At 46.6% G+C, this 23,028-nt stretch overlaps 1 protein-coding gene and 1 pseudogene across 8 annotated transcripts in view; one reads left to right on the top strand and one right to left on the bottom strand.

Annotated features, from left to right (window-relative positions):
- SPIDR (scaffold protein involved in DNA repair) overlaps positions 1 to 23,028 on the top strand; it is a 393,663-nt gene that overhangs the window by 325,865 nt on the left and 44,770 nt on the right. For 6 of the 8 annotated variants that reach the window (XR_016388576.1, XR_016388575.1, XR_016388574.1 and 3 more), the window contains 5 exons: positions 11,279 to 11,363; positions 12,309 to 12,452; positions 12,544 to 12,603; positions 13,929 to 14,133; positions 15,446 to 15,592. Coding sequence is in view for 4 of the 8 variants with exons in the window: in XM_022556901.3 (XP_022412609.1) it covers positions 11,279 to 11,363; positions 12,309 to 12,452; positions 12,544 to 12,603; positions 13,929 to 14,133; positions 15,446 to 15,592 (641 nt within the window). In the remaining 4 variants the exon portion in view is untranslated. The other 2 variants (XM_022556905.2, XM_022556904.2) reach the window with 2 other exon arrangements.
- LOC111165809 (mortality factor 4-like protein 1 pseudogene) lies at positions 6,667 to 7,534 on the bottom strand (annotated as a pseudogene).

Below are 23,028 nucleotides of genomic sequence, written 5' to 3'. Positions count from 1 at the left end.
CACTGACAGTGGAGAGGATGGTCCCGAAGGCCCCTGGACCTGGACCGGGACTGCATGTTGTGAGCAGCCTCAGATCAGGCATTTCAGCATTATGTGCAAGGGAGGTCGTAGTACAGCCGCTGCTTTCACTGGTTGCTGCTGTAAAAATAAGTCACACAGAGAGTAAAGGGAATTTAATACTCCCCTCTCCACTGGTGTTCACTCCACATCTTTCTCATGAATGTAGGCATGTCTGTAAACAGAGAAGAATGGTTGCTTTTCCCTTTGGTATCTTTAAGGGTGTCCCTTTCCAGTTTCTGCCTCTTCGCAGCAACAGACGTCAGTGTGTGCGCACCTGTCTCCTTCTTTACGGTTCTTTATGGGGAAACACGACAGACGTATGGGCGATCCCCAGTTGCAGAGTGCAGTGAACGACTGTAGGGCCACCCATGAAGCCACCACCAAATTCAAGGAACAAAATGTGCTGGGTGTCCAGGCATCACCCCCAGCGTGCTCCTCCTGGTGACGCCCCGTCCCCCCAAGATCACTGCAGTCCTCTGGTTTCCTCCGTGGTTTTCTTTATAGTTTTCCCAATGGGAACAGCAGGCTGTCTTTGGAAGAGTGCATGAAGGGAGGCTACTTCACATGTGAACTCATGGTAATAGAATAGACTGAGAAGGCAGGTTTGTCTCAGGTATCAGAGCGCACTGGTGATAGCGTTTGGTCGAAAGTATACGCATCTATCAGAAAACCTGGGCTGACAGATTTTATGTGGAATGTGGCTGTTCCTGCTTCCACACTGGTGAGTAGATCATGTGACACTTTTGAAATGATAAGGACCACCTGGGAATGAGACCAGCCTAAGAACTGTCTGCAGTTCCAGATAGCAGCATGCAGCAAGAATTCCTTACTTCCCTTGTAACTGAGTGTGTGTGTGTGTGTGTGTGTCATTTCCTGCCGAGGTAGAACAGAAATGTGCAAAGAACTTGTTTTATGGGCTTCCCTGGTGGCGCAGTGGTTGAGAGTCCGCCTGCCGATGCAGGGGACACGGGTTCGTGCCCCGGTCCGGGAAGATCCCACATGCTGCAGAGCAGCTGGGCCCGTGAGCCATGGCCGCTGAGCCTGCGCGTCCGGAGCCTGTGCTCCGCAACGGGAGAGGCCACAACAGTGAGAGGCCCATGTACCTCAAAAAAGAAGAAGTTGTTTTATAATACAGAGTTGCGCTAGTTAATATTTTTATATCCTAGATCTTGAGGAAAGAATCTAGATTAGGAAAGATATTTTTTAATATTACTAGCAGATAGCCTACAAAATGTGAGGCCTTCCAAAGTTACAAATTTATCTTTCATAGTTATATAATTTAAGCAGTGGTTCAAAGAAATAGTGCAGAAGGCTTAATTTCAGGTGTGTGTCTTTAATTTCCTTTCTTCAGTTTCTGTATCTGTTGAATAAAATTTGAAGAATATTGTCCTGAAATTCATGGAACTAGCCTTGGAAAATGTTTAGTAATTCCCCACATCTATAAGGTATTTGTGGGATATTCTTAGCAGAGAGTGGTCTCTGAGGTCAGAATGCCCGACCGACATAATGCCATCACTGTCTAATTCAGAAACAGTGTCATCACCCCCAAAAGAAACGCCTTCCCCATGAGCAGTCACTCCCCACCCTCCAGCCCCTGGCAACCACTAATCTGTGCTCTGTCTCTGTGAATTTGCATATACTGAACACTTCGTATGAAGGAACCATCCTGGCTTCTTCCACTGAGCATCATGTTTTCGAGGTTCATCCATGTTGTACCGTGTGTCAGTACTTCACTCCTTTTTATGGCTGCCTGGTACTCTGTTGTGTGGATGTACCAGCCTTACTTATCCATGCATCAGGTGATGCACATTTGGGTTGCTTCCACGTTACTTTCTGGCTGTCATGAACAGTAATACTGCTATGAACGTTCACGATGCACATATGGACGTAAGTCTTCAGTTCTCTTGGGTAGATAGCTAGAAGTGGGATTGCTGGGTCGATGCCAAAGTGTTTTCCAAAGTGACTGCCCCATTTTCCTGTCTCACCAGCATAATGATGTAGTTTAGTCACTGATTATCTAACCTCCTCAGGATCTCAAGGTTGCCATGGCTCCCATCAGTTTGCTCATGATCTCCTGGGCCATCTGGTAGTGTCTGCTCTGGCAGCCAAACCTCTGAAGGAAATGCATTGCAGTATCAAGGCAAAAGTTTGTTTAGTTGATTCGAGATTGTCTCGTGTGTGTATGAGGGTGACATAAAAGGACGTAAGGTGGCACAAGCTACCTTCTGGAAGACAGTCGAGGGCACAGAGGGAGACGGAGGGAGGGAGGTAGATGGTAGAGAGTGGATCTTGAGTGGCGCGCTTCCAGGCTTCATGGTCTCAGGACCCCTTAATACTCGTCAAAATTACTGAGACCCCCAAGGAGATTTTTTTAATGTGGTTATATTGATCAATAACTACTATATTAGAAAATAAAATGGAAAAAATTAAATATTTATTAGTTCACCTAAAAATCCTAAAAATAAACCCATTAAATAATAACATAAATAGAATTTTTATGAAAAATATTTTCTAAACCAAGACAACCTTAGTGAGAAGAGTAGCCTTATTTTATGTTTTCTGCAGATCTCTTTAATGTCTGGACTAACAGAAAACGATGGATTGTCATCTCTGCTCTGCATTCAGTCAGTCCTGTATTGTACATAGTGTAGCCTCTAGAAAACTCCACTGTACACTCATGAGAGAAGGGGAAATAAGGTCTCAGGACATAGTTCTGGCCTTGCGGGTCCCTTGAAAGGGTCCAGACCCCACTTTCAGAATCCCTGGTCTGAAATATTCCATCTCCAGGTAATCTGTCTTATTAGAAAGCCATGAGTACTACATAACAGTAGGTACAGAGAAATTAGCAACTGCACGGAAAAATTTTAGGAACATTTTACAACCAATATAAATGCTTCGTTTAAAAAAAATATTCTGAGATCTCTGAGGATGAGTTAATAACTCAGTGAACAGGTTGCGTCCCATCTTGAGGGTGACGTCACCATTGTGGCTTAAATCTTCTGCAGCAAATTCCACTCCACCCACACCCAAAAGAAAGTGATTCAGGCAGTCTTAGATTACCCGGTGAAGATTTGGGAGTAGTTAGATGAGGCAGTATCAGATGGAAAAATAACTCTAAAATAACATAGAAAACAGGCCTGGTGAGCAGGCGTGTTGGGGAACAACCTGGTGAGCTCAGGGAGAGCTCTCCGCCGTGCTTCCTCCCCATGGGCTGCAGCCGGGGACCTGCTTCCAGGCGACACTGGCCCTCGCCCTCGGTACAGGGAGGCTGCGCCAGTCTATAAAATCAGTGTGAAATATGTACATTCAGCATCCTTTCGGGTAGTGGTGAGGCCAGAGCCCCTGCTCCTTCCCCGTCTATCTCTGATGTTCCTAAAATTCCTCTTGCTGTCGTTCTCAGGCACACTCTGTTCTCGTGGCCTCTTCTTTGCGCCAGGCAGCCCTGCCGTGGCTGCCCCAGGACTAGCCCCGGGCCTCTTCCTCTTGTCAGAGCAGCTGAGAGCGTCGGGGTAAGGGTTAGAGGCTGCCTTTCTCAGCCAGAAATTCAGCAGTTGATGTGGGGTCTCGGCTCGATCGTTTTCCCTGGAGGGCAAACCTGGGCTCTCGTCCGTCCAGGAGAGACACCTGCATGTGGGCATCATTTCAGACTCTTATGCTGCATTTGTGAGACTTTCTTCGGAGATGGCCTCAAGTTGGTCTCCTCCCTTCGTGACTCATTTGTGTATTTTCTACTTAGATTTTTACAGCTTCCAGAATATCCCACAAACAACAAAATGCAGGCAACAGAATGGGTTTTCTCATTCTAAGAAATCAGTAACTTTGCTCCAGGTAAGTATCTCTATCTGTGTACTAACCCTTAATAATCTTTGCAGCACTTTTTTCTCTCTTAGGGAGCTGGTAATTATTAAAACAACAAATCAGGGCTTCCCTGGTGGCACAGTGGTTGGGAGTCCGCCTGCCGGTGCGGGGGGCACGGGTTCGTGCCCCGGTCCGGGAAGATCCCACATGCCGCGGAGCGGCTGGGCCCGTGAGCCATGGCCGCTGGGCCTGTGCATCTGGAGTCTGTGCTCAGCAGTGGGAGGGGCCGCAGCAGTGAGAGGCCCGTGTACCACAAAAAAAACAAAAAACAAAAAAACAACAAATCAGAAAATGTTTTTGAAGTTAACTACAGTGCTCTGTATTTGTAATTTTTTTACTTGCAAATGAGTTGGAAAATGTTGTCTTGTTTTGTTTTAATCAGTACCCCAAGGCCTTTGCGCATGAACAAGGTATTCAGCCAGCCAGGCTTGTGTCTCAGCCTGTAGAAGGCATGTGTCCCAGACGGCTGGCTGTTTCTAGCTACCTCGTGCTGCTGCACCCTCCCAGAAAGCCTGCGCTGCTCCCACCCGCCTCAGCCGCTGCAGGTTTAGAAGTGGGAGAATCAGAGTCCTGCAGGGAGCACAGCGGGGCCAGGAGGTTTCAGGGCTCACCTGCAGTGCAGATGAAGGCGTCCGCTCTGCGCCCCATCAGGCTCCAGGCCCCTCAGAGCGAACACCCAGCTCCAGAAGCACGGGGAGTGGGAGCCCCGAGGCCTGGCCGTGAGAAGCAGTATTCCCGCTGACCTGCCACCTCTGCTGCGGTCCCAAGTCTCAAGCAGTCCGGTTAGATTCAAAGAGTATGGTGCGGCCAGCCTCCTCCTGCTCCCCTGGGGGGTCTCCCCAAGTGAAGATGTGCGAGAAGGCACCTCTTAACACTTGCAGCAGCTGGTCACACTCAGAGGCGGCCTTTGCCTTGGAGAGAGTGGAAGAGCTGAGCCCGCCCTAGAGGAGGCCCTGGGTCCTGGGCCACAGGGACTGTCTGGGGGAGCGTGCTCCGCTCCCTCCAGGTCACTCTAGTCACCAGCCGCGTTTGCCTTCGCAAAGGTCACTTTTCAAGTTTACCCACCTTTCCCACTAGGAAAGTTCATCTTTAGGTAATTTTTCTAAAAGTCTAAGATTTAGTGAAGGCAGCGGCAGTAAAGGCCTGTTGGCAGATAGATTATGACCTGTTTCTTGAGGAAATTAAGGTATCCTTTCTCCATTATTTGCTCACAAGGTTATATGGAAGACAAAGAGTATTTGAAATTTAGACTTTCCCAGACTTAGCAAATAGATAATAAAAGTCTGACTCTCTCTCAGTAGTATTCTACCACTTTCTGAAGTCACCAAGACGGCCAGCCCAGTTGGTAAAAGCAGGCGTTTAGCTTCAAGCAGATGTGCACAGAATGACAAGGGGTGTGTTTGTTTTTTCTCTGCAAGTCCACCTGGATTAGTAGTTTTTGTGGTCCTGGCCCAGCTTTTCTTTGAGTAGTTTCATCATCGGGCTGGGGGGTGGGGAGAAAGACGGAAGAAATGAGAGAAATTGGTCTGCACGTGACCTTTAAGTGTCAGCCCTTTTCTCTTCATCCAGCTTTGCCAGCGTTCTGTCGCCAGCATCACACCCTGACGCTCTCCACGTGCAGTTTATCGTATTTGCTGTCCTGGATGTCCTCTCAGAGGTTTTTTTCCATATCAGCGTGTTTGAAGTTAAATGTTAGATTCTGGTAGGGTACTTTAAAAGTACTAAGTAGACTAACCATCACAGTAAGGCAAGGAAAAGGAAAAAGACAGAAAGGAAGAAATAGAACTGTCTCTACTTTGGATGACATGATGGTCTATGTCGAAAATCCCAAGGAATCTACAAAAGAAAAAAAAAATTCCTAAAACTAGTACGTCAGTTCAGCAAAGTAGCAGCATACAAGATTAACATTCACAAGTCAGTCACATTTCTATATACTGGCAAGGAACCCTTGAAAACCAAAATTAAAAATACAGCATTTACAGTTGCCCAAAAAGGAGTATTTAGGTATAAATCTAACAAAACATGTCAAGACTTGTATGCTGCAAACTACAAAACACTGATTAAAGAAATCAGAGAAGATCTAAATAAATGGAAAGGTGTCAATGTTCGTGGAGTGGAAGACTCAACATTGTAAAGATGCTATAGTTCTCCCCAAAAGATGGTATAGGCTTGACGCAAAACCCATTAAAGTCTCAGCAAAAATTTTCGTAGATATATCCAGGCCTATTCTAAACTTTTTTTTTCTTTTTGAAATTTAAGGAAAAAATTTATTGAAGATCTGAAAAACAATTTCTAAAATACTGACTTTTCCAGAAAACTAGCTACACAATGCATTGTGTCTATCATGTTAAAACGTGATTAGACACAAACATAAAAACCATGAAACAAGCCACCATTCTTTGACAATCTGAGCAAAGATAAAATGCCTAAGGAACAACATGAATGACTTGCAAAGGATGGGCTCTTCACTGTAAGCCCCATAAAAAAGCGGGGAGCACAAATGGATGAGTGTTTCCAGTTATACACACGGAATTGAACTTTTGGCACTAGGAATCAGAGCATTTTGTCATATAGCATTAACACATATTGTGAAAGTGCGTAGTGTCAAAGGAATAGAACCACCAGCATTCAAACGCAGCTTTGTCAGCTAAGCAGTGAAACACTCTACAGTACGTCTCTCTGTTGTCTATCATTGAAAACACTGGTAGCAACTTTGAAATAAAAAAAAAAAGAAAAAAAAAGGAGCTGTAACCCCTTTTATTTTCTGTTTAAAATCAAACAGAAAACAAACATCATTTCTGTTACACACTAACGTTTCCAAAGTACATCATTTGTACAAGAGAAGGACTAACAAAAATGTGTTTACAGAGATCCAAACATGAGGGCGTACAAGCACCTCACACAGGTTTCCACTCGTACTCAGGAGGAGCCACTTCATAATCACTGGCACTAAACAGAGTTCTTTGCCAGGTGTTCTAGGAAATCATGAAGATAATTCAGTAATAAAGCAAGGCTCTTCTCATCCAGAGGTGTGTAGGCCAACATTGCTCCAATACGTACAAATAATCTCAGTAGATGTGGCGCTGCATGCACCTTGGACATGGCGCATCAGGGTGATCTGCAAGGATTTCAGCATACCGCGGTCTCTCATGTTTGCAGAGCAGCTGAGTGCCCAGCATTACACTGAAGTATTCCTTGATCCCTGCCACAACTTCATTAACAGCATACTCCTTATTTTCTGTGTTTCTTCAAGATGTCTTGTAGTTTGCAGAATCCTCTAGAATGGAATCCACATTCTTCTTGTCAGGAAGATAAAAGAGCTCTTCTTGCCAGGTAATTAAGTCCCGGTCTTCAACAAGCCATGGTTTTAGTTCTTCAGGAATCTTTACTTTAACTTCAACTGTTCAACTGTTCATGAATGTTTCCTCATTTTCAACAGTAGAAGCTACTCAGGCCCTTTCCTCGCGAGGAGACTGAGGTGTCTCATTCGTACTACCACCGTCTCCATTTCCAGGTGTTTTCTGTTTGTTCTTTTTTGTTTTCACTTCAACATTTTTCTGTTGCAAACCAGAAGTCTTCCTTCCGGGGCAGCCCCTCTCATCTTGCCCTCTGCGTACTGCTCCTGATTGGCTTTGCTTGGAAATGCAAAGGAACTTGAGTAGATAAAACAGCTTTGAAAAAAGGATAAAGTGGGAGGAATCACACCCAATTTCAAAACTTATGATATGGCTACAAGAAACTGTGGCATTGTTGGAGGGATGACTCTCTGATCAGTGGAGAGAACTTGGGAAGCGGCCTGTGGGATTATGGCCAAATGATTCCTGACCAAGGTGCAAACAAAGCAATCTGGTGGAGGAAGGATAGTCTTCACCTAACTGGACATATATGGGCAAAAAATTAATCTCAGCCTAAATCTCATACCTCACAATAGATCTTAGGTTTAAATATAAAACATAAAACTATAAAGAAAACCTTTGGGACTTACCGAGTAAAAAGTTCTGAGATGTGACAACAAAAGCAAGACAAGCTACAGACCGTGAGAAAATATTTGCAAACCTTATATCGTAGACTATATAATGAAGTCTCAGAACTCAACAGTAAACACACACACACACACACACACACACACACACACACACACACATAATCAGTCCAGTTAGAAAATGGGCAAAGGACATGAAGAGACATTTCCAAAGAGGACATCACATGGCAGATAAACACATGGAAAGGTGTTCGACGTCACTGTTATTAAGAAAAAGCACGTCAAGACCATGGTGAGATGTTACCATGCTCCTAAACAACTAAATGTGAAAAACTAAAGTGAACAACAGTGAGAGCACCGGGTGCCAGTGAGGATGTGAAGAAACCATCTCTCATATGTTGCAGGTGGGCGTGTAAGGTGGTGTGGCCCCCCAGGAGCAGAGTTGGCAGTTCCTTTAAAAACTGAACATACTTATCAGAGCAGCTGCACTCCTGGGCATTTATCCAGAGAAACAAATACCTGCATTCACACGAAAATCTGCACCAAGTGTGTGTAATAGCCACAAACTGGAAACAGCCCAGATGTTCCTCAAAGGTGAATGGTAAACAAGCTGTGTCACATCCACACCATGGATAGCGCTCAGCAGTAAAAAGGGACAAGCTGCTGGTGCCACAGCAGCTTGGATGGATCTCAGATACATTGTGCTGAATGACAAAAGCCAACTCAACATGCCAGGCACCACACGACTCTGTTTATGCAAGGTTCTCAGAAGTTGTGTGGGTGTGTATGAGACTGTATGAGTGCTGGTTATTCGTTCACCGAGTCTCCAACCCCTCATGTGGGCTGGCGCTTCAATGCCTATCCTTCAGCGAGCTGTGTGGAAAGAAACAGGATGTTCAGGGCAGGAGCGGGTGTACGATCCCCGGAAGAGAGGCGCAGCGGGCCCCCAGCGTCCACCCAGTGTCCAGCCAGCTGCCTCTGAACCTCAAGTGGCCCTGGTCGCCCAGCCCTGTCCAGTCACCCACACAAACAGCTTCTGTCAGGAGAGGGAGAGAGTGAATTTCCCTCGTGTGTCCCCCTTCGCTTACCGCTTTTGTGCTTGATTTGGACCCAGAATCTTGGTGTTGGCTGTAGGCCACGCCCTGCGGGCCACGATTCTGTTGTGTTTGGTGTGAGGGGCTGAAAGACCGTGGGAAGCTTTGAGTCTTGTTCTCCGTGATGCTGAGACCCTTATTCTCAGTTCTGAGTGTTTCGACTTTGTTAGCTGCTGGATCCTAAGCACTTAAAATAGTACTTGCTCTTAGGGCTTCCCTGGTGGCGCAGTGGTTGAGAGTCCGCCTGCCGATGCAGGGGACACGGGTTCGTGCCCCGGTCCGGGAGGATCCCGCATACCGCGGAGCAGCTGCGCCCGTGGGCCATGGCCCCTGAGCCTGCGTGTCTGGAGCCTGTGCTCTGCAACGGGAGAGGCCACAGCAGTGAGAGGCCCGCGTACTGCAAAAAAAAAAAATAGTACTTGCTCTTAAATGTTGAGAGAAATAAGAATATGTAACATTAATTATTAAGGCCACAAGCTTTTTAAAAAGTAAACAACATTATTATATATAAACATTGTTAAGGGATTTCCCTGGTAGTGCAGTGGTTAAGAATCTGCCTGCCAATGCAGGGGACACGGGTTCGAGCCCAAGTCCGGGAAGATCCCACATGCCGCGGAGCAACTAAGCCCGTGTGCCACAACTACTGAGCCTGCACTCTAGAGCCCGCAAGCCACAACTACTGAGCCCACACGCCTAGAGCCCGTGCTCCACGACAAGAGAAGCCACCGCAATGAGAAGCCCGCGCACCACAACGAAGAGTAGCCCCCGCTTGCTGCAACTAGAGAAAGCCACGTGCAGCAACAAAGACCCAACAACGAAGACCCAATGCAGCCAAAAATAAAAATAAATAAATAAATAAATAGATTAAACATTGCTGAAACTTAAGGCAAAGTCTAAGAAGTCTTTATGACGTATATTCTTTTTTTTTTGCAACTAAAACAGGATTTTTAAAATTGTGGTAAAATGTGCATGACATGAAGTTTTCCACCTTAGCTATTTTTAAGTGGCACTAAGTACCTTCACATTGTTGTGCGACCGTCACTACCATCCACCTCCAGAACTTTCTCATCTTCCCAAAGTGAAGCTGTGTCCCCAGGAAACACTGGCTCCCCAGCCCGTTAACCACTGTCTGTCTCTGTGAATTTGTTTGGTGTAGGGACCTCGTATAAGTGGACTCATACACTATTTGTCTTTTTGTGTCTGGCTGTATTCTTTATTTTAGATAACTTATTGATAACTTTTTTATTCTATGAGTGACACATATCTGTTTTGCAAAATATAGGAAATACATAAACCAAAGGAAGAAAATAAACGTCACCTTTAAGTTCTACTCAGATAACCACTAACTTTTTTTATCTTTTAGAGAGAGAGAGACATTATAATTTGTTGTCTGCTTTTCACTTAGCAGGGTATCATGAATATCTTTCCGTGTCCTTAAATATTTTCTGTGTAACCATTTCTCTTCCGCCTCTCTTCCGGGGATCGCCTCATAATTTTTTATAGTTTTTTTAGTTGAAGTGTAGTTGATTTACAGGGTTTCAGGTGTACAGCAAAATGGTTCAGTTATACATGTACAGATATATATATATTCTTTTTCAGATTCTTTTCCATTATAGTTACTACAATATACTGAGTGTAGTTTCCTGTGCTATACCATAGGTCCTTGTTGTTTATTTTATATATAGTAGTATGTGTCTGTCAGTCCCAAACTCCTAATTTATGCCTCTCCCTTTCCTTTCTGGTAACCGTAAGCTTGTTGTCTATGTCTGTGAGTCTATTTCTGTTTCGTAAATAAGTTCATTTGTATCATTTTTTTACATTCCACATATAAGTGATGTCATATGATATTTGTCCTTCTGTTTGTGACTTACTTCACTTAGTGTGTTGATTTCTAGGTCCATCCACGTTGCTGCAAATGGCATTATTTCATTCTTTTTTATGGCTGAGTAGTATTCCATTGTATACGTGCACCACAGCTTCTTTATCCACTCCTCCATCGATGGACATTTAAGTTGCTTCCATGTCTTGGCTATTGTAAATTGTGCTGCTGTGAACATTGGGATGCATGTGTCTTTTCGAATTAGAGTTTTCTCCAGGTATATCAGAGGCATCGTAATTTAATGAACAGTCTCCTTCCTGTTCTCGTGCAGTCAGGTTCCAAGGTCTGTCTGTGTGCCCCTGACTTCACCGTCCTGAATGGTGGCTCCTTGGCGTTTGGCCTGGTGTCTGTGGAGCAGGTCTGCCTGTGAGCAGCTCACTGACCAGGCATCTCTTCTTTTTCCAGGATGACAGAGCTTTTCAGTTTGATTGACACCATGTGGCCTCCAGTGGCGCCTCTGAAAGCACCAGGCCATGGGCCAGCCTTCGAGGTAAGCCCAGCATTGCAGCGTCCCCCAACCCCACACCCCCCATCGCACCTGCTCTGTGGCCACCAGGCGCTGAGCCAGTGCCAGCCCACAGTGCACATCCCCAAGAAGCCCAGGTCCAGAGGGTAGGAGCCGGTACAGAGATCCAGACCCACTCGCCTCGCTCACAGGCTGCGGCCTGGCTGCCTTCCACACGGTGCCGCACGCATGCCTCCTGAGGTTACTTTACGCGACGCCTCTCGACCCCCATCGTCAAGGGCCACTGTGCACTGAGGGTCTCAGCCTCGCACCGAACAAGAAGCAGATGGCTTCCCCGCCACCTTCCTGTCAGTAGTAGAACCAACACTTAGTCACCAATTTGAGCAAAAACTCAGTAAACAAAACCATGGGTATCGGTTCAGCCGCCAGCTCAGCCAGGGGTTTCCCTTTCCTTCCTCATCACATTGCTTATGGCAGCCAGTTGCTCACAGGTAGCAAAATCGAGCGATGAAAATGTGCCCCTGCTCCCCGCCCCAAGCCCTGTCCAGCGGGCTGGCAGCGGCTGCTTTGGGCTTTAGTCCCCAAGCTGAGAACTGGGGCTGCCGTGCTTGTGTGGTAGCTGACTTCCTAGCACAGGCCGAGACAGTGGCTCTGTCCTGTGCTAGACCAGCAGCCTAGTGGTCAGGAATGCCATTTCTAGATTACTTCCAGGAAAGAAGTTTCTAAATGGTGTCTTCAGTGTACTCTGAAGAATAAACTTCTAAAATGAAGTCTTGAGTTGGTAATAAACTCAAAAGCACAGACGTTCTTATGCTTGTTTCCAGAGAGAAACAACATAACCCGTCTCTTACAGAGCCTTCCAGAGAAACAGCCTGCATCTGTGAATAAAGAGGTCTTTATTAAAGAGTAGATTTATATTAATAGTGTATTTGAGTCTTTTAACAATACATTCGCCTTCATTTTAAACAGGAAAAAACTCATCTGCCTCCTCCTAGCTTCTGTTACATCCTCACTGCTCATCCAAACCTGGGACAAATTGATGCAATTGAAGAAGACTCTATTTCGAAGCTTTACCAGCCTCCGATTCCCCGCTCCTTAAGAGAAATTCTCCAGGTGGCGTCTTTGTTTGTACCCTGGTCTCAGTTACTTTGCTGTGTCCGTGAGCTTGGGGAGACATTCCTCTCTGTTTTCAATACCTTTCCAGACTGATGGCCCCTGTACCCGTTGCAGTTTCTATGCCAGAGTGATTTACCAAAGACCACAGGTAATCCATCTCTCTTTTCTCAAATCGTGTTGCGAAACTGCTGCAGTACCAAAAGAGAAAAACACTGTTGAACTTGAGCTGTGTGCACTCTGCTGACACGGTGGTCAGTCCATTCCTTGTGCAGGTGGGGCTGCCGCCCCTGGTGAAGCGCTGGGTGTGCAGCCGCCAGGGGGAACCCGCCCGGCTCTCAGACCAGGCATGTCGACCCCTTTCTGACACAGGCAGGCTGTAGAAAGGAAGGAGCAGCTGAAGCCTCCTTTCCGGGGTGAAAGTAGGAGTCTCAGGATGGAGCTCAGCCATTTCTAAGGTCTCTTTCTTCCACAGTCGAGAGGAGCCTGTGGTCGCTGGGAGGCCTTAGGCAGCTCTCTGGGGCAGCACCCAAGTCAGAGGGCCGAGGCCAGGGGAGGGGTGCTCTCGGCCCACGAGTGCGTACCCTCAGTCCTGCAGGAGCCTCCACTGGACCTTAACTCAGAGCTGGACAGCCGCGTGTCACAGCCACTCCCTGTTCGCTTGTAGGCACTTGAGAGAGAATCAGCACTGTCCCAGAACTCGACGGCTCTCATCTTCCTCCCTGTAACTTTCTCTAACTTCCTGTGTGTAATCACCCTCTCAGCCACGTGAGCACTCTCCCCCACCCAAGTCACAGCTCCTGACCGTGCCGCCACCTCCTCCGCCCGGTCGTGTCAGCCGCCATGCCATGTGGGATCCGTAGCCTTCCTACAGGGGCCATCCCAGCCAAACCCTTGTCCCCATTTGCATCTACTGGATCCTAATGGCAGAGTGGCATTATGTCCTAATCACCTCCCGAAGGCCCCATCTCCCATTACCATCACATCACGTTGGAGTGTAGGACTCCAACATATGAACTGGTGGGGCGGGGAGAGGCAGAGGAGGGGGGACATAAACATTCAGTTCGTAACTATTCCTAACCCTTGGGAAGCTTGTATCTAGCAGGAGAGAAGAGTGTGTGTGCTGACGGTAAGGCAGTGTGATGATATGTGAACACGTGGCATTGGGAGGAAGTGCATGGCTTCTTCCTGGTGGGTCAGAGGGCAAGCAGAGTGGAGCCAGGGATGGGCAGGTCTCCCCCTGCAAAGGAGCCCTTAAACCAGCTGCAAGGTGGGAGCTCACAGGGCTCAGCCGTGTCCTGGGGGCTGCTGACCAAGACACACAAAGGCTATTGCATGTTTTGAAATACTTATTGAAATGATATCAGAAATTGTTAGTGTTAATAATAATCATCTAAGATTATTGCTTTTAAAAAATAATTTTGGCTCTAAGAAAAGCTTCTAAGTTAACAGCCTGACTGTGTCTTTGAATTATAGGTAAACAGTTCGCTTCTGGAGCCAAGGGAGCTGTGGCTGGTGGTGACCGATGTTACTCTGCAAACACAGGACGAGGGCTCGGGTCTCCCCAAAACCATGCCTGTGCGCGTGGCCCCCTCATGCGTGCTGGGCCAGGAAGTCCGGGACACGCTCTCTGAGGCCACCTCCAAGAGCTTCTTCTTCAGGGATGCTCTCCGAGACCAGGGTATGCTTTCCTCTTACTGACGGCTCTGATGTGGTGACTGAGAGATGCCAGAAAATGGCTTTGTGGATTCTTGATGCCTCTGTCTTGCTCTGGAAATGCAGGCCCCATTCCGAAGTCCACTGCGGACAAGACCCCTGTGATGGCCACATGGACAGAACCAGAACCCCCTGCATGCAGTGCCGGCACAGCAGCAGGAGATGCCAGTGGTCACTCAAGGGTGGTCTGTTGGGGTCACACTTTACAGGTGCAGAAGCCACCTGAAGCCACTGCCTGGCGCATCACTTTTTAAAACAAATGAAAAGCTAGAACATTTAAACACGTGCTTTCGTCCCTCAGTATCCACCCCTCTGCGGACAGCAAGACCTGCAGGTGCTCAGGTCCCTTCTGTAAAATGGTGGTATCTGCATATGAGCTGCACACATCCTCCCTTTTTTTTTTTTAAAAATAAATTTATTTATTTATTTTTGGCTGTGTTGGGTCTTCGTTGCTGTGCATGGGCTTTCTCTAGTTGCGGCGAGCGGGGGCTACTCTTTGTTGGCATGAGTGGGCTTCTCATTGCGGTGGCTTCTCTTGTTGTGGAGCACGGGCTTTAGTAGTTGTGGCACATGGGCTCAGTAGTTGCAGCACACGGGCTCTAGAGTGCAGGCTCAGTAGTTGTGACCCACGGGCTTAGTTGCTCTGCGGCTTGTGGGATCTTCCCGGCCCAGGGCTCGAACCCGTGTCCCCTGCATTGGCAGGCAGATTCTTAACCACTGCGCCACCAGGGAAGCCCTCGCACTTTAAATCTTCTCCAGATCACTTACGATACCTAATACGATGTCAGTGCTGTGTAAATACTTGCCGGTGTGCAGCAAATTCAGATTTTGCTTTCTGGAACTTTTTTTCCAAATATTTTCCATCCACCGTTGTTTGAATCCGTGCTAGTTTGAATCTGCAGATGCAGAACCTGCAGATACAGAGACCTAACTGTATGCTTAGATTAGTCAGTACTTTTTTCCAGGAATCAAAGTAGGATCCTGCCTAGACTGTATATTTTTCAGTGTATATAACTTGCATGACACAGGATTTGCCTTTATGAATGGAATTTGAACGCAGTGTTTGTGTGCTCTTACAGCTTAGTGCACAAGGCTTTGGGCTTCCTTTCTGCACGGTGCCGTGTCTCTGGACACACAGGGGCCGCACAGTGGTGCCCTTGGCTCCCCCAGTCCCCCCAGCTCCCAGGTGGCTGGCAGGGGACACATCTCTATTGGCAGGAGAACTCACTTGTTTCAAACCTCAGAGCTGCAATAATCTGAAGTGTCTCTGTTGGCAGGTCAGCTTGTTTGTATTGGACGAACTGTCCTCCTGCTTCCAAAGCCCCACCTGGGTGTGGCCTCTGGTGTCTGGGAGCTGACGAGCCCTGTGAGGCTGGATGAGCTGGATTCTGTCACTCGGGTCAACTCCATTTGCAGCGTCCAAGGTGGGTAGTCGATTTTGATGGAAGAGTTATTTGTATTTCCTTAAGTATCACACTTACCTTATATTCATTTGCTCATTTGTTCATCGAGTATTTGTTGCGTGCCTGACATTGGATGCGTGACAAAGACGCGACCAGAGACAGGACGGCAGCCTTGCGTGCTCCGAGTGCCTGTCGCCAGGACCTCACCTGTAGGAGGCACGGACAGGAGCCCTGAGCCGAGATGGCAGGGGAGGGGGGGCTGGTCAGGTGCAGGGTGGGGGCAGGAGGAGAGCAGGGCTTACAAAGGCTGCTGACAGGGCAAGTGGATAAGCGCCAGAGTCTGGGAAGAGGCTGCAGGGGCATCTGGAGGGGCCGGAGGGGCTGCGGCCTCAGGTGGCACCCAGGGTGGGGGGTGAAACAGGGCAAGGAAGTAGATCTGCAGGTGGATTAGTCAGGAGGGAAACTGACAGGTAGGGTAACAAATTCAGTACAGGGGAGCGAGACATGGACGGAGGGCAGGAATGTCTGTGAAAGCAATTTGCTGAATTAATTTCCAAAAAGTACAGAAATTCCAAAAGTAACATTGAGGGCCTGTCTCTTCCACCCTTGGACCACTAGATTCCTGAACCCCACTGTGGTTTTTATGAACAGCAAAAGCTGTGATGCCACTGATGCTTGAATCCACAGTCCCTGTGTGCTTGTGAGATTGAGCACGTGTTCATTGTGTTGAGGCCGTTTGGATTTTCCCTTCTTTGCGTTTCCTTTTACCGTTAGTACCGAAACATAACTGCTACAGCCTGGTGGTCCTGAAGAAGTCAGGCTCTGTCACCTGTGTCCGGGTCCCCACTTTCTCATCTCTGCAACAGGGATAACAGGACTGACCCCAAAGCCTTGCTGAGGAGTAAATGAGCTGGTGGCGAAGGCGGACATTCAGTGCTCCGTGCTCCGGACGGCAGGCGGCTGGCTGGGGGCTGGAGGCAGTGACGGCAAGGGTGGGGCGCCAGGGCCCTCAGGATTGCTCTGGCAGAGTTGGTCAAGGCCTTGCAGACAGGAGAGGGCACGTGGAGAACGCCGGGCAGCCGTGAGAGCTTCGTGTGCTGGCGGAGCGGGGCTGTCGTGGGCAGGCTGGCCCTGTGCTGTTCTGCCGTCCCCGGCCGTGTTAACGAGGTGGGATGGTCAGATTTTTGTCTTAAATGAAGCGATTCTTTCAGCACCACGAATGGATCGACTGTGGTGCAAAGCCGGGGCTGGCTGTTGGCAGGAAGATGATTGCGCTGCTCTTTGGAGGAGCACGGGGGAAGGTGGCCACGAGGCTGGAGGCCGAGAGGGCCAAACTCGAGCAGTCTCAGGCAGCCTGTCCACAGCCTGTGGTTTCCAGCTGGCCGCCGAGAGGCTCCCATCCCCTCACCTGTCTCAGAGCGGGGTCGCTCCCGGGCGCAGAGCAGGGAAGGATGAGGAAGCAGCCCCCAAGTGACAGTCCCCACCCCTCCCACTTTGGCTTTAGGAGACCGCAGGCATCGCCACCACCCGAAGCACCATTTTAGGAGAAAGTGCACCTGAAGAGCTGGCTTCCTGAGGAGGGTTTGGAACCTGACCCACTCTTACCTGCAGCCAGGGAGTAAGAAGCACAGAGGTGCAAGCAGAGGAGAATGTGTAGACACTTGTAGGGACAGAGAGAAGACCCGAGTTTTCTGAAGACCCTAATATTTTTTTTGTTTTTTTGTTTTTTGGGGTTTTTTTTGCGGTACGTGGGCCTCTCACTGTCGTGGCCTCTCCCGTTGCGGAGCACAGGCTCCGGATGCGCAGGCTCAGCGGCCATGGCTCACGGGTCCAGCTGCTCCGCGGCATGTGGGATCTTCCCGGACCGGAGCACAAAGCCGTGTCCCCTGCATCGGCAGGCGGACTCCCAACCACTGCGCCACCAGGGAAGCCCCTAATATTTTTTAAAAATAATAATTTATAGTGAGATTTACAGAACACAAACTTAACCATTTTAAAGTGAGAAGCTCAGTGGCAGTCCATTTATAGGGTTGTGCAACCACCTCCTATTTTACATTTTGGCTTTTGTCATCTGAGTGGCTTTGAAAACAAAGTGGCAGTCTGTTTTTCAATCACAGTGTCATTGAGATGAAACTCACCCTTTTAAAGTGTACAGCTCGCTGTTTCTAGTGTGTTCACACAGTTGTGCAAGCACACCCACTGACTAGCCCCAGAGAGGAACCCGTGTCTGTCCGCAGTCATGCCCCGTCCCCGCCCAGCCCCTGGCTTCTGCTTCCCTACCTTCAGTCTCGTGGACACTCACGCACATGAATCCTGCACTGTGTGCTCCTTGGTTTCTGGCTGCCTTCACTCAGCAGAACATTTTCGAGGCGTTTCTCAGGCTGCGTTCCCTTCTGTGGCTGAGCATTCCATTGTATGGGTAGACCCTGTTTTGTTTAAACATTCATCAGTTGGTGCACGTTTTTTTTGATACTGTGATTCATGCTGCTGTGAATATTCATGTAAGGCCTTTGGGTGGACATGTATTTTCCGCTCTTTGGGTGTATTCCTGTTGTTTCAGATGGTGTTCATGTGGGCCATGATCATAAGTAGAGAGCAGCGGCAGAACCAGGAAGAAGCTGTGCTCCCTCCAGAGAAGGTAACCCTTCCGAGGGACAGAACTGAGGCTGAGATTGGGCCCTCCCGGCGCAGACAGTATGACCACAGGGCAGTGTCGGGAAGCGTGGCCCACGGTGAGAGATCCAGTGTCCACTGTGGCCTCTCTGGAGAAGGGCAGTGTTGATGGAGGGTCTCTGGCCAGCAGCACCCGTGGAGCGACACCTGGGCAGTGGAGGGAGAGCTGGGCCAGCAAAGTCCTCCTCGTGCCCCCAGAGCAGAGCTCTGCGACAGGTCGCATCCCCTGTGCTTCATGTCCTCACCAGCATTTGGTGTTCGCAGGGCTTTAGATTGTCAGCCATTCTGACAGGTGTGTGATGGTGCCTCATTGCTATTTTAGTTTGCGTTTCCCTGACCACATGTGACGTGGAGCGACTTTCACGTGCTCATTTTCCATGTGTATATCTTCTGTGGTGAGGTGTCTGTGAAGCGCTTTGGTCCATTTTTTATTCAGGTTGTTCATTTTCTTATTGAGTTTTAAGAGTTTTTTCATGTGTTTTGGATAACAGCCCTTTGTCAGATAGGTCTTTTGCAAATATTTTTTCCTGTCCTTGGCTTGTCTCTTCATTTTCTTAACAGCATCTGCAGACCAGTTTTAATTTTAATAAGTCCAACATCAACTTGTTTTTTTCATGAATTGTGCTTTTGGTGAATCTAAACACTTGTTGTCTGATCCAAGGTCACCCAGATTTTCTCCTGTTTTCTTCTAGGAGTTGTATAGTTTTGCATTTTACACTTAAGTCTATGATCCATTTTCAGTTAAATTTTGTGAAAGGTGTAAGGTCCTTCTGGATTCATTTTTTTCCCATGTGTTTTGTCAGTTGTTCTGTCACTGTTGAAAAGGCTGTCCTTTCTCTATTGAAATGTCAAAGATCAGTCGACTATATTTATGTGGGTCTATTTCTAGGCTCTCTATTCTGTTGCACTGACTTATTTGTTCTCTCACTGCTACAACACTGTCCTGATTATGGCAGCGCTGGTGTGTGTAGTCCTCCAGCGTGTTCTTCATTATTGTCTTGGCTATTCTAGGTCTTTGTCTCTTCCACATAAACTATAAAATCGGTTTGTTGGGGGCTTCCCTGGTGGCGCAGTGGTTGAGAGTCTGCCTGCCGATGCAGGGGACACGGGTTCGTGCCCCAGTCCGGGAGGATCCCCCATGCTGCGGAGCGGCTGGGCCCGTGAGCCATGGCCGCTGAGCCTGCGCGTCCGGAGCCTGTGCTCCGCAGCGGGAGAGGCCACAGCAGTGAGAGGCCCGCGTACCGCAAAAAAAAAAAAAATCGGTTTATTGGTATCCACAGAATAATTTGCTGGGATTTTGATTGGGATTGTGTTGAATCTGTAGAGCAACTTAGAAAAAATGTACATCTTAACACTGTTGAGTCTTCCTGTATGTAAACATGGAATATCTCACCGTTGATTTCTTTCAGCAGAGTTTTGTACTTTTCCTCATATAGATCTTGTACATATTTTGCTACACTTATACCTAAGTATTTCATTTATTTTAGCTAATGTAAATGGTGTTGTGTGTTTTTAATTTCAAATTCCCTCATTTATTGTTAGTATATAGGAAAGCAGTTGACTTTTGTATTTTAACCTTGTATCCTACAACCTAGCTACAAACATGTTTGTAGTTCTAGATTTTTTTGTTGTTGATTCTTTGGGATATTCTACAGAGAAAACTGTCATCTGTGGACAGGAGAGTGTTTCTCTTCATTCCCGACCTGTATACATTTTATTTCCTTTTCTGGCCTCTGGCATAAACTGGGACTCCCAGCACCAGGTTGCATAGAAGCAGTGAGAGGGGACTTCCTTGCCCTGTTGCTCCTCTTAAGGAGAAAGCATCAACTTTCTTTCTCACCATTAGGTAATGATGTTAGCTGTAGGGGGTTTGTTTGTTTGTTGTCTTTTCTGCTAAAGATAATCTCTTTATTCCACACATTGAAGGAAAAGAACCCTGCTCTTCTCCTACTGCTCTCTTCCTTCCTCTGCAGTTGGTTCTGTGTGTTGCTAAGGTCAATACTGTCCTGTAGCCATAAAGCCTTGCACTTTGTCTACAGGTTGATCCTCAAAGATGAAAATCAATAAATGGTATTTTGGGACTTCCCTTGGTGGTCTGGTGGTTAAGACTTTGCCTTCCAGTGCAAGGGGTGTGGGTTCAGTCCCTGGTGGGGGAGCTAAGATCCCACATGCCTCACTGCCAAAAAAACAAAACGTAAATCAGAAGCAATATTGTAACAAATTAAATAATGACTTTAAAAATGGTCCACATGAAAAAAATCTTTAAAAATGGTATTTTCATTATTATGATTATATAAACACTTTTAGCTGAACTAGTCTACACACTCCAGTTCCTTTCTTCTACGGTTTTCTTCATGGAGCTTTGCGTTGACTTTTATTTTCCTAGCACTGCCTGCCCTACACCCTGATTTTCTCCCAAATTCTCAAAAAACGGTGACAAATCTTTGGAGTCATCCTTTTCCTTTGTAATCTCCCTCCTGGAGCCTTCTGTCCCTCTGAACCAATCTTGACTAGTTGCTCTGTTGTCAGCTATTGTCCTGGGCCTCCCTTCTATTTATCTTTAGGTTCGATTCATTCTTTCCTAAATCACATAACTTCTTTATTGGTTTATTCTGTCTGTAGGTTTTTTGTAAATTTCTTTACCAAGTTGTGGAAACCCCCTCTAGGCTACTGAGGGTTTTTATCATGAATGGGTGTTGGATTTTGTCCAGCACTTTTTCTGCATCTATTGATATGATCATATGATTTTTCTTTAGTCTGTTGATATGATAAATTACAGTAATTGATTTTTTAAATACTGAACCAGCCTTATAAACCTGTAATAAATCCCATTTGGTCATGGTATAATCCTTTTTTTATATAGTTGGATTAGATTGCTAATATCTTGTTAAGGGCTTTTGTAACTATGTTCATGAGAGATATTGGTCTGTAGTTTTCCTTTCATGTAATGTCTTTATCTGGATTTGGTACTAGGTGAATGCTGTCCTCAGAGGACGAGTTAGGAAATATTCCTTCTGCTACTATCTTCATGGAAGAAATTATAGAGTATTGGTATAATTCCTTTCTTAAACGTTTGATAGAATTTATCAGTGAACCCATCTGGGCCTGGTGCTTTCTGTTTTGGAAGGTTATGAATTATTGATTCAATTGCTTTAATATAGGCTTACCTTGTTTTATTGAGCTTGGTAGATCCTGCATTTTGCACAAATTGAAGTTTTGTGGCATCCCTGTGTCAAGCAAGTCTTTCAGTGCTATTTTTCAATGGCATTTTGCTCACTTTGTGTCTTGGTGTCACGTTGTGGTAATTTGTGCAGTATTCAGATTTTTCATTATGACTACGCTTGCTGTGGCGATCTGGTCAGTGGCGTTTGATGCTACTGTTACAAAACAGCATGGCTGCTGAAGGCTCAGGTGATGGTCGGCCTAGTTTAGCAATTAAGTATTCTTTAATTAAGTGGGTTTTTTAGACCTAATGTATTTATTGCACACTTAATAGACTACAGTATAGTGTAGACATAACTTTTATATGCACTGGGAACCTCCCAAATTCATGTGACTCGTTTATGGCAGTATTCGCTTTTTTGTGGTGAGTGGTCTTCCGAGCCCACAGTATCTCTGAGGTGTGCCTGTAGGTCTCGGCCTATTCAGATCACTAGTTTCTTCTTGTGGGAGTTTTTGCAGATTGTGTCTTTCAAGGAATTGGTCCATTTCACTTAAGTTATTGAATTTGGGTGCATAGAGTTATTTCTGACATTCCTTTATTATCCTTTTAATTATTCCTTTATTGTCCTTTTATTACTGATCCATGGGATCAGTAATGATGGCCGCTCTTTCATTTCTGATATAAATAATTTGTTTCTTCTCTCTTTTATCCTTGGTTATCCTAGCTAGAAGTTTATTAATTTTTATTGACCTTTTCAAAGAACCAACGTTTGGGTTTCTTGATTTCTTCCTACTGATTTCCTGTTTTCAATGTCATTGATTTCTGCTCTAATTTTTGTTATTGCTTATGTTCTCCCTACTTTGTGTTGTAGTTTGCTTATCTTTTTCTTGTTTCTTAAGATGAAAGCTTAGACTATCTATTTTAGATGTTTTCAAATATTTACATTTAGTGCTGTAAACTTCTCTAAGCACTGCTTTTGCTGCATCCCACAAGTTTTGATGTGTTTTTGTTTTCATTTAGTTCAAGGTATTTTTACATTTCTCTTGAGATTTTTTCTTTGATCCACATGTTATTTAGAAGTGCGTTGTTTAATCTCCAAATATTTGGGGGGTTTCCTTTCTGTTATTGATTTCTGTTTAATTCCATCGTGGTTTAGGAGCATATTTAGTATGATTTTTATACCTTTAAATGTGTTAAGGTGTGTTTTGTGACCCAGGATGTGGTCTGTCTGGATGAATGTCCCATGAGAGCTTGAGAGGAAGGTGTGTCCTTCTCTTGTCGGATGGAGGTGTCTGTAAACATCAGTCAGAACCGGGGAAGGTGCTACTCAGTTCAACTATGTCTTTATGATTTTCTGCCTGTGGATCTGTCGGTCACTGGTAAGGGGACTTGAAGTCTCCAAACACAATATATAAAATACAGCCGTGGGCTTCCCTGGTGGCGCAGTGGTTGAGAGTCCGCCTGCCGATGCAGGGGACGCGGGTTCGTGCCCCAGTCCGGGAGGATCCCACATGCCGCAGAGCGGCTGGGCCTGTGAGCCATGGCCGCTGAGCCTGCGTGTCGGAGCCTGTGCACCGCAATGGGAGAGGACACAATGGTGAGAGGCCCATGTACCGCAAAA

This window comes from Delphinapterus leucas, chromosome 17, assembly GCF_059928025.1.
Source record: "Delphinapterus leucas isolate spDelLeu-1000000601 "Yukka" chromosome 17, BTC_Dleu_Yukka2, whole genome shotgun sequence".
Classification (NCBI taxonomy): Eukaryota; Metazoa; Chordata; class Mammalia; order Artiodactyla; family Monodontidae; genus Delphinapterus; species Delphinapterus leucas.
Note: the sequence above shows the minus strand (reverse complement) of the source record. Positions and strands in the feature narration are given on the sequence as shown.